The sequence below is a fragment of the Palaemon carinicauda genome, chromosome 12 (assembly GCF_036898095.1).
Source record: "Palaemon carinicauda isolate YSFRI2023 chromosome 12, ASM3689809v2, whole genome shotgun sequence".
NCBI lineage: Eukaryota > Metazoa > Arthropoda > Malacostraca > Decapoda > Palaemonidae > Palaemon > Palaemon carinicauda.
In genome coordinates, this window is record NC_090736.1 from 81,886,642 (window position 1) to 81,899,378 (window position 12,737).

At 31.7% G+C, this 12,737-nt stretch overlaps 1 protein-coding gene across 1 annotated transcript in view; it reads right to left on the reverse strand.

The window, feature by feature from the left end:
* Nucleotides 1-12,184, reverse strand: part of LOC137650587 (alpha-crystallin B chain-like) — a 13,844-nt gene extending 1,660 nt beyond the window's left edge. The window contains exons 1-4 of the mRNA XM_068383794.1: nucleotides 12,113-12,184; nucleotides 1,453-1,581; nucleotides 1,081-1,211; nucleotide 891 (exon numbers count right to left, since the gene is read on the reverse strand). Of these exons, the coding sequence (XP_068239895.1) occupies nucleotide 891; nucleotides 1,081-1,211; nucleotides 1,453-1,581; nucleotides 12,113-12,184 (333 nt within the window). The remainder of the gene's footprint in view (nucleotides 1-890; nucleotides 892-1,080; nucleotides 1,212-1,452; nucleotides 1,582-12,112) is intronic.
* Nucleotides 12,185-12,737: the final 553 nt, after the last annotated feature.

Sequence of the window (12,737 nt, forward strand, 5' to 3'; positions counted from 1 at the left end):
ATTGAAAAAACCTATTTGTTATTTGTGTTTGTATTGCAAGAAAGAAATATCATACTTATTATTGGAGTCTGCTATATATATAGTTTCTTTTATGAAATATATCAAAAATATCTTCAATCTTGGAGCCATTTCCTCTTTAATATTTATAACTGGAAGATGCATAAATTCTGGCAAATGAAATAGCTATTGAAGGGCAAGTATATTTATTCATTATTTTTTTTTATTTATTTGATCTAGGAGGAATATAGATTCTCTTTTAAGCATTCTCTATTTATGCAATAGTTCTATTACTCATGAAAATTATCATCCAAATGGAACATTACACAGCTGTGGAAAGAACGAATATCCCTGAATTCGAACGAGTTTTAACTAAGCTCAATTTTTTACTCAATTCCAGCCAGTTCCGTAGAGTCGAACTAGACTCATTGTGCTGATAAATCTTCTACTTAGATAATAATGATAATTGACCAGATACGGAAAGATTGAGAGATGAGACAAACCTATGAGCAGGCAGTTTGCGCAACAGACCTTTAGGCAAGATCTTGCTGAACTCCATATAAGATATACATTAAAAAGGCGTATGATCTCTATTATTTCCTCAGAGACAAGACCTATAAATATGCAGGGTAGGAACTTTGCAGGAAATCATTAATTACCCGGAAAAAACGTCACACTATTTTTCTTAAAAAATAATCGTCTTTAATAACAGTATCGTTATTTACTATGTTAATAATGGTATTATTATTATTATTATTATTATTATTATTATTATTATTATTATTATTATTATTATTATTATTATTATTAGTATTATTGATATTATTATTATTATTATTTTTATTATTATTATTATTATTATTATTATTATTATTATGAAGCCACGCTGTTACCCTTACTGAAAAGGTGAAATTCTTTAAGCTAAATGGTCCCAATAAAAGAACAGATCCGTAAGGAACAAGAAACTAATAAAAATAGATAGTAAATGGATAATTATGAAAGCAGAGATAAATGACGAAAATGAATAACAGACAGGCGATGAAACTAATATTCAAAGTTATGTTTGTTTATTCTCTAAATCACCTGATGAAGTGTCTGAAGATCGAGCCGTGTTCGTCTTGTCGCATCTCGTGTTTGGCTTCGACTTCCACCACACCCTCGACCACCCGAACTTCGAGCTCTTTTGGGGTTATCTGCTGAACCTCCAGGCACAACTGACCGAACCAACAATTCCAAGAAATCTCAATTCATTTTACTTGGTTAGTTCCTATTTTTTTGCAGTTGTGGAATGGGTAAAAAACAAAAAGCCAAATCATGGGGGAAATTAATTACCCAAAAATTGTTTGATTAATGTTTATAATTTTACTAGTGTACCTGACCTGACAATTATAATAATAATAATAATAATAATAATAATAATAATAATAATAATAATAATAATAATAATAATCTTACCACAAACTTGTTCTTTTCTCCTGTAACTTGTGAGACTCCAGATCTCTCCTTGGGAGGGCGCCGACATCTGTTGTGTATCGATGTGGATGGCACGAAAACATCGTCAGCGGACATTCCGCTTCCGAAATAATGTCAGATGGAAAAAAAGAGCAACATTATGTGATGGATAAACATTCAACCTAATGTCGTAGATTTTTTCCTGGTTGCTGAACCAAGTGCATAGAAGTTATGGGTGACTAAACTATGAAATAACTTTAAAACAAAATAATATTTTCCTTCGACTTCATTAATTGAATAAAATGAAAATGAAAAAAAAGATAATTTTAAGTCATAAGCATAACAAAAAATGGTATCATCTATGCAAAAAAAAAAGTAGATTCATCTCTAAGGTATTTAAATTTCTCTTAAAGTGTGAATATTTTCAGTCAAATTCTTTTTACAAACTAAATCTTATATCTCACATTTTAACAACAAACTGTATGAGTTAGCCAATGATAAACAAAGCTCTTAAAATTTAGAGCTTCCACCAACACCTGCACACAGGAGCTCATCCTATGTTTCAACTTAACCACATTTAATCCTCTCTCGTACAACAATATTTCAGGCATTCAGAAATACTGCATCAAAATATTTCATTTAGCAATATGAACTTGTGTTGTTAATTTCCAACCGAAGCCAATGATTTCCTATATCTATTATACAATTCTTATGCGGCAGATGGTAATTACATTGATCTGTTTCTTCATGATTACATAATTAGTAGATAGTACCCATCCCAGGGTTGGTAATATTTGCATATGTAATGCACACACTCACACACACACACACAAATATATATATATATATGTATATATATATATATATATATATATATATATATATATATATATATATATATATATATATATATATATATGTATGTATGTATATATATATATATATATATATATATATATATATATATATATATATAATTATATATACATATGTATATATAGATATATATATATATATATATATATATATATATATATATATATATATATATATATATATATATATATATATATATATATATATATATATATATATATATATATACAAATAAATGTATATATATATATATATATATATATATATATATATATATATATATATATGAATATATGTATATATATATATATATATATATATATATATATATATATATATATATATATATATATATATATATATATATATATATATACAGGAAGGTTGGGGCATATGGAATGCCGTAGGTTATAAATAGAACAACGTAAAAGTTAAATCATTTAAAAAAATTAACTAATAAAAAATATATATAATAAATTAAAAAGTGAAGAATGCTCAAGTTTGTAGTTATCTCTATGGAGCTAAAAAACTGAGTGACGTTTTCGAGATTGGAAAGGAGGACGTCAACTATGTTATATATAGAACTGTGGAAGACGTCTGACCATTTAATGAAGGCACAAGCTGTTTGATTGTCAACGACTCCAAAACAGAGAGAGAATAGTCATTGGGCGCTTGGGTGACAATGCGAAAATCCTTATATGAAAATGCGGTTTTACATTTATTACAATGTTCTCGTATGTTAGAAAATTCTTTGGTTTTCAAAGTACATCCCGTACGGTGACTGACTCCGAGATGAGAATTGATTCTGACTTTGAGCAACCTCTTGGTGGCCCCCATGTATTTCCTGATCTTACATTTAGGTCCCGAGAAGCAGCTGAAGCTTTCTTGCAATATATCAATGGCCTACATCCTAATATAAATTTCTCAATTGAGCATGAACAAGACAACCAAGTTGCTTTTTTAGATGTTTTAATTACTAGGACAGAAAATGGTTTTAATACAAGCGTCTTTAGAAAAAAGACGTTCACAGGTCAAGGTACCAACTTCTATAGCAGTTGTTCTATGATATTTAAATTAAATAGTATTTCCACACTGTTACACCGTGCTTATACGTTATCCTCCAACTGGCATAACTTCCATAGCGAAATCCAGTTTTTACTTCAGTTTTTTAGAAACAATTCGTATCCTCCAGCCTTACTCTTGGAATATGTTAATAACTTTTTAAATGATAAATTTCAACCACGTCAACTTGTACCGAACGTGCCTAAATTATCAATGTATGCCTCTATACCTATAATTTAGTCTAACGCATTTAAGGTGCAAATACAGAAAGTCATTCAGAAAACTTTTCCGGCTATGAACCTTAAGTTGATAGAAAAAAATCCTAATACTCTGGGTTCTTTGTTCTCTCACAAAGATAAACTTCCGGCTTTGATGCGATCTTTGGTGGTATATTGCTTTACTTCCCCGAAATGTAAGATCGGGAAATACGTGGGAGCCACCAAAAGATTGCTCAAAGTCAGAATCGATTCACATCTCGGAGTCAGTCACCGTACGGGATGTACTTTGAAAACCAAAGAAAATTTTCTAACATACGAGAACATTGTAATAAATGTAAAACAGCATTTTCATATAAGGATTTTCGCATTGTCACCCAAGCGCCCAATGACTATACTCTCTCTGTTTTGGAGTCGTTGACAATCAAAAAGCTTGTCTTCATTAAATGGTCAGACGTCTTCCACAGTTCTATATATAACATAGTTGACGTCCTCCTTTCCTATCTCGAAATCATCACTCAGTTTTTTTGTTCCATAGAGATAGGTAAAAACTTGAGCATTCTTCACTTTTCAATTCTATATATATATTTTAAATTAGTTAAATTTTTTAAATGATTTAACTTTTACGTTGTTCTATTTATATAAACATTGATACTGAGTCTTTTTTAATTAGTATATTTTGTATATTTTACAGACATGATGATGAGACCCAAAGTCTCGAAAATCAGGAAAATAAATGTATGATGCTACGCTGGCTTTTCTCCATCCTAATCATACTATATATATATATATATATATATATATATATATATATATATATATATATATATATATATATATATATATTATATATATATATATATATATATATATTTATTTGTATATATATATATATATATATATATATATATATATATATATATATATATATATATATATATAATATATATATATATATATATATATATATATATATATATATATATATATATATAAATATATATATATATATATATATATATATATAGATATATATATATATATATATATATATATATATATATATATATATATATATATATATATATATATACAAATAAATATATATATATATATATATATATATATATATATATATATATATATATATATATATATATATATATATATATAGAATATATATATATAAATATACATATATATATATATATATATATATATATATATATATATATATATATATATATATATATATATATATATATATATACAGGAAGGTTGGGGCATCTGGAACGCCGTAGGTTTAGTATAAATAGGATGGAGAAAAGCCAGCGTAGCATCATACATTTATTTTCCGAATTTTCGAGACTTTGGGTCTCATCATCAGGGCTGTTAAATATACAAAATATACAAATTAAAAAAGACTCAGTATTAATGTTAATATAAATAGAACAACGTAAAAGTTAAATCATTTAAAGAAATTAACTAATAAAAAATATATATAATAAATTAAAAAGTGAAGAATGCTCAAGTTTGTAGCTATCTCTATGGAGCTAATAAACTGAGTGACGTTTTCGAGATAGGAAAGGAGGACGTCAACTATGTTATATATAGAACTGTGGAAGACGTCTGACCATTTAAGGAAGGCACAAGCTGTTTGATTGTCAATGACTCCAAAACAGAGAGAGAATAGTCATTGGGCGCTTGGGTGACAATGCGAAAATCCTTATATGAAAATGCGGTATTACATTTATTACAATGTTCTCGTATGTTAGAAAATTCTTTGGTTTTCAAAGTACATCCCGTACGGTGACTGACTCCGAGATGAGAATTGATTCTGACTTTGAGCAACCTCTTGGTGTCCCCCACGTATTTCCCGATCTTACATTTAGGTCCCGAGAAGCAGCTGAAGCTTTCTTGCAATATATCAATGGCCTACATCCTAATATAAATTTCTCAATTGAGCATGAACAAGACAACCCACTTGCTTTTTTAGATGTTTTAATTACTAGGACAGAAAATGGTTTTAATACAAGCGTCTTTAGAAAAAAGACGTTCACAGGTCAAGGTACCAACTTCTAAAGCAGTTGTTCCATGATATTTAAATTAAATAGTATTTCCACACTGTTACACCGTGCTTATACGTTATCCTCCAACTGGCATAAATTCCATAGCGAAATCCAGTTTTTACTTCAGTTTTTTAGAAACAATTCGTATCCTCCAGCCTTACTCTTGGAATATGTTAATAACTTTTTAAATGATAAATTTCAACCACGTCAACTTGTACCGAACATGCCTAAATTATTAATGTATGCCTCTATACCTATAATTCAGTCTAACGCATTTAAGGTGCAAATACAGAAAGTCATTCAGAAAACTTTTCCGGCTATGAACCTTAAGTTGATAGAAAAAAATCCTAATACTCTGGGTTTTTTGTTCTCTCACAAAGATAAACTTCCGGCTTTGATGCGATCTTTGGTGGTATATTGCTTTACTTGCCCGAAATGTTAGATCGAGAAATACGTGGGAGCCACCAAAAGATTGCTCAAAGTCAGAATCGATTCTCATCTCGGAGTCAGTCACCGTACGGGATGTACTTTGAAAACCAAAGATTTTTCTAAAATACGAGAACATTGTAATAAATGTAAAACAGCATTTTCATATAAGGATTTTCGCATTGTCACCCAAGCGCCCAATGACTATTCTCTCTCTGTTTTGGAGTCGTTGACAATCAAACAGCTTGTGCCTTCATTAAATGGTCAGACGTCTTCCACAGTTCTATATATAACATAGTTGACGTCCTCCTTTCCTATCTCGAAAACATCACTCAGTTTTTTTGTTCCATAGAGATAGGTAAAAACTTGAGCATTCTTCACTTTTTAATTTTATGTATATATTTCTAATTAGTTAAATTTTTTAAATGATTTAACTTTTACGTTGTTCTATTTATATAAACATTGATACTGAGTCTTTTTTAATTTGTATATATTGTGTATTTTACAGACATGATGATGAGACCCAAAGTCTCGAAAATCAGGAAAATAAATGTATGATTCTACGCTGGATTTTCTCCATCCTAATCATACTATATATATATATATATATATATATATATATATATATATATATATATATATATATATATATATTCATATATATATTATACATATACATATATATACATATATATATATATATATATATATATATATATATATATATATATATATATATATATATATATATATATATATATATAAATATATATATATATTTACCACAACGAGAAATATATTAAGTGAATCCTGACCGGTTTCGTCTGCTTCTATTCATCAAATATTTATTTTAATGCTATTACTGTTCTTGAAAAAAAAATTATTTAAATTGTTAATTTTTCTTATTGCAGTCTATTTATTTCCTTGTTTCCTTATATCCTTGTGGAGGATTTATTTTTGGCTTTATTTTAATTTTTGTTTTCTGCCAAATCCTGAGAGAGAGAGAGAGAGAGAGAGAGAGAGAGAGAGAGAGAGAGAGAGAGAGAGAGAGAGAGAGAGAGAGAGAGAGGTAGTTAGCGAATGATTGTTTGTAGTGGGAAAGACTGTCGGTATATTTGAGGTTGTTTGTTTACATTTTTTAGTTAGGTTACGACAGTGGTGAATGTTTCGGAGCGAATGCTTTTTTGATTTGACTGAAGCAAGAGGCAGTAGTGAGTGCTGGATTTACGATTTGACTATTATTTATTACCACCTTGGAAGTGAGGGTTTATATTCTAAGTAAGTAGAGTTTTGTTTATCTTTGCTTGTCGTGATCGTGAATGATAGGAGCAATTTATTATTTATCATTGATTATAGTGCGATAGTTCAGTTAGCTAGAAGTGTTCGTAAGTGTTTTTCTTTTTTTATTTTGGCAGGCCGTGATTCCTCCTTTGGAGAGTTACTTTTTGAAAGTGGATTTACTGTTGATGACCTGCCCAGTAACTGATTTTGTTTGGACTGTTTTATTGGATTGCTGAACTGTTGATGACCTAGGCCTGTGAATTGAGATTGCTGATAATGATGATGTTTATGATGATGATGATGGTGATGATGATTATGATTATAATGACGACCCTAATCTCCGAGGAAGTTATGGCAAATTGCCACCCAGCGGACTGTTGATCACAGAGCTGTGTTAGTGTGTACTGTGCCGTAAAGACAGTTCGGCTTTCTGTGAACGAGTGTTGGTCTCGTAAGATTATATATAAACATATTAATTTTTGGTGTTGGTGGTGTGCGGTTAATGTTAAGTTTTGATATTTTTTTTTGGTTTATATGAATGGTGTTTGGTTATTATATATATAGTATTAAGTTTTGATTAGTTTCAAGTGTTTATTTTGATCGCGGATAGTTTATGATTTATTTTAGTTTGTAAGGTAATATAGCTTTAAGGTTATGCTTGGTTTCAATTTTCCTTCTGTCCAAGAGTCCGGTTGATAAAGTAAGGGGAAAGTTTGTGTTGTGGGACAATTGTCAGTTAGAGTGATTCAAGGGTGTGGGGGTTGTTTTGCAACATCCCGCCACATTATTTTGGCGCCCGAACAGGGACTGTCGAGGTGGGATAGGAAGCCGGACTGTTGGACGAAGGACGGAATTAGGATTAAGGTTGATGAAAAATGGAGGAGCAATTAAGGGTTTTGAAGGAGGAATTGCGGCTGAGTAAGGAGCGTGAGGAGAGGTTGCTAGTAGAGAATGAGAGATTGAACTGGGAGAATGAGGCGATGCAGAAGGAGCTTAGGGAGTTGAAGGGAACTGTAGAGAGAGTGGAAGAATGTGTTGCGATGAGGATGAAAGAGAATGAGGAATGAATGGAGAACCGATTGGAAGTTATGATGGGGCAAGTCATGGGGATGATGAAAACTATAATGGGTGAAGTTGCAGTCGGAGGAGTGTCCTCAGCTTCGGGTAATGGGTTGATAGTGGATGAGAAGGCTAAGGTTAGTGATAATGGGAAAGGAAGTGATAGTGATAGTAATAGTAATAGTGATAGTGAGATTGAAGATAAGGGAATAAGGCATAGTAAGGATGAACAGAAATGTGATAGGAATCATGAGAAGAAAGGTAAAAGTGGTGTGAAGAAAAAGAAGAAAAAGTATCAGGCTGATAGCAAGGACGATCGTGAATGGGTGAAAGTGGCGAGTAAGAAAAGGGCTAGGAAGAGTATGATCAAGGATAGGAGTGTGACTGTGGAATTAGATTCCTTATATTCTAGTGAGGAAGTAGGAAACAAGAAGGAAGGTAGCAGTGATGATAGCAGTGAGAATGAACGTGATGTGTGTAAGACTGTGTTTATGAGAGAGGTACCTCGGTGTGAAAGGTTCAATGAGCATAGTAGTAGGCATGTATACGAGTTTTTCAAGGAGTATGAGAGGTATTGTCAGGATAAGTATGGTGATAGTAAAAGAGTTTGGGCTAGGGAGTTAGGAGAATATTTGACTGGGTATTTGTTGACGATGTATGGAGTGATAATGAGTGTAGGTGACGTTGATTATGAAAGTGTGAAAAAGAGAATAATTGAGCAGGTAAAACGTATTAAAGGGAGTGTTAAGTATAAGCGTAAGAATGATTTTGATAAAGCATGGATGAATGCAGGAGAAGCGATATCGATGTATGTATGTAGGTTGGAAACTTTAGCTAGGAGGAAGTATGGGATAAAGGTATAAATGAGAGTAAGGAGTTAATGAAGAAGTTTTTGGCTACTGTACCCGAGAATGTTGCTGAGTTTGTTAATTTGAAACGGAAGGAGAAAATGAGGTGGACGAGAGAAAGATTGACATGGGATGATATTTTAGAGATAGTTGAGGATTACGAGTTGGATAGATGTATGAAAGAAAGTAAATCTTTGAGTGTAAGAACTGGAATGGAGGAAAGTGTGCCAGAATTTGTTAGTTTTAGAGATGCTGTTATGATAGGACCGATGAGGGTAGCTGATAGTGTAGTAGATAGGAGTGTTAGGGCGAGTAATGTGGGAATACCTGTAAGGACAAATGAAGAGTTTAGGCAAGGGAATCAGGTTTGGAGGGATAGGAGTGCTAGTGCGCCGCAAGGTAGGTCAGGTAGTTGTATCCGTGAAGAGAAGTGTTATAGATGTGGGAAAGTAGGAAATAAGAAGAATGAATGTAGATGGGCTCTAGGTGCTTGTTTTGGATGTGGTGAGGTAGGGCATAAAATTAGCGAGTGCAAGAAAGAGAAAGGGGTAAAATGTTATCGGTGTGGTTTGACTGGGCACATAGCGAGTGGATGCCAGAGTAATCGTATGAATGTGATTTGTGTTGATTGTGGTAAGGATGGTCATTATGCTAGAATGTGCAAGGAGCCGCAGGGTAAGTGTACCGAGTGTGGTGCAGATGGGCATGTAGCTAGAGTATGTAGGAGGAAGGGATCAAGTCAGCCAGGATGTCCGGGAAACTAGAGTGTGAGAGGGTTCAGCTGGGTGAGTCCTCCTGTGTGTGTGGAAGGAATAGGATCAATGTTTGTGAGAATGGGATGAATAATTGGTTGGAAAGGAACAAGTATGAATCTAGTATGCATGAGAAATTAGGTCTAGAAGGTAAACAGTTGGAGTTGGTGTTAGTAGAATATATGAAAAGGAAGAATACGAGAGCTTTAAGTAAGGATGAAAGAAGGAGAAATTTTATAAGTAAAAGTGAGAATAGTAATAAGTATGACAAGAGTGTAAATGTACAAGTGTGTAAGGAGGATAAATGTGTTAATACAGAGGAATCATGGCTGAGTATGAATGATACTTATTGTGTGTGTGACTTTTCCTTATGTGATGTAAAAGAAAAGATGACGAATGCGAGAGTGAGAGATAGGAGAATGATTAGAAGTATGAATGAATCTTTTGTTAAAGTTGAGAATGTTCTTGATGAAATGGATGAACTGTTTACAGAAATGAGTGTAATCATAGGGCCAAACGAGAACGAGGTAGATATGATTGTACATGATATATTAGATGATAGGGATTTAGATAGGAATAGTGTTAATGTAGCGAATGATTGTGATAAGGAAGACGTGAATGAGAGAGTATATGGGGGCCCAGTTACTCGGAGTAGAGCTCCCGTTCCCGACTGCGACTGGGTTATGAAAAAAATAATGTAAGTGTTGTGTGAAAAGGATTTGGCAAAGTAAGGGGGGAGGAATGTGGAGGATTTATTTTTGGCTTTATTTTAATTTTTTTTTTTGCCAAATCCTGAGAGAGAGAGAGAGAGAGAGAGAGAGAGAGAGAGAGAGAGAGAGAGAGAGAGAGAGAGAGAGAGAGAGAGTAGTTAGCGAATGATTGTCTGTAGTGGGAAAGACTGTCGGTATATTTGAGGTTGTTTGTTTACATTTTTTAGTTAGGTTACGACAGTGGTGAATGTTTCGGAGCGAATGCTTTTTTTATTTGACTGCAGCAAGAGGCAGTAGTGAGTGCTGGATTTACGATTTGACTATTATTTATTACCACCGTGGAAGTGAGGGTTTATATTCTAAGTAAGTAGAGTTTTGTTTATCTTTGCTTGTCGTGATCGTGAATGATAGGAACAATTTATTATTTATCTTTGATTATAGTGCGATAGTTCAGTTAGCAAGAAGTGTTCGTAAGTGTTTTTCTTTTTTTAATTTTGGCAGGCCGTGATTCCTCCTTGGTGAGGCTAATTCCTTTGGAGAGTTACTTTTTGAAAGTGGATTTACTGTTGATGACCTGGCCAGTAACTGATTTTGTTTGAACTGTTTTATTGGATTGCTGAACTGTTGATGACCTAGGCCTGTGAATTGAGATTGCTGATAATGATGATGTTTATGATGATGATGATGGTGATGATGATTATGATTATAACGACCATCCCAATCACCGAGTCAGTTATGGCAAATTGCCACCCAGCGGACTGTTGATCACAGAGCTATGTTAGTGTGTACTGTGCTGTAAAGACAGTTCGGCTTTCTGTGAACGAGTGTTGGTCTCATAAGATTATATATACACATATCTATTTTTGGTGTTGGTGGTGTGCGGTTAATGTTAAGTTTTGATAGTTTTTTTTGGTTTATATGAATGGTGTTTGGTTATTATATATATAGTATTAAGTTTTGATTAGTTTTAAGTGTTTATTTTGATTGCGGATTGTTTATGATTTATTTTAGTTTGTAAGGTAATATAGCTTTAAGGTTATGTTTTGTTTAAATTTTCCTTCTGTCCAAGAGTCCGGTTGCTAAAGTAAGGGGAAAGTTTGTGTTGTGGGACAATTGTCAGTTAAAGTGATTCAAGGGTGTGGGGGTTGTTTTGCAACATCCCGCCACATCCTTTCCTCACTGGGTTATATTTCCCTGATGGAGTCCTTTGGCTTTTAGCATACTGCTTTTCCAGCAAGAGTTGTAGCTTAGCTAATAATAATAATAATAATAATAATAATAATAATAATAATAATAATAATAATATTAATAATAATAATAATAATAAAAATAATAATAATAATTGAGGGATATCAATCGACTTAACTGATCGAATAGTTTAGACGGACGATCGAAACTGGAGTCTCGTCTGTCACCAATAATATCTGGGTCTCCCATAAACTCTTGGAAGAACGGTATTTAGATAGGTATGCAGACACACACGCACACACGCACATACACAGACTAATTCAACCCTTCCCGGCTCCTCTCCTAATTTCTGATTGGTTGCCTTTCAGTGTGACAGGAATATATATATATATATATATATATATATATATATATATATATATATATATATATATATATATATATATATATATATATATATATATATATATATATATATATATATATATATATATATATATATATATATGTGTGTTTGTGTATATATATATATATATATATATATATATATATATATATATATATATATATATATATATATATATATATATATATATGTATATATATATATATATATATATATATATATATATATATATATATATATATATATATATATATATATATATATATATATATATATATATATATATATATTTCACACTGAAAGGCAACTATGACGGGCCGAGAGAAGGTTGTGAACTCAAAGGCAGAATGCAATCAACTGAGTTATAATATTATAGAACACTTTCCTTTATATACA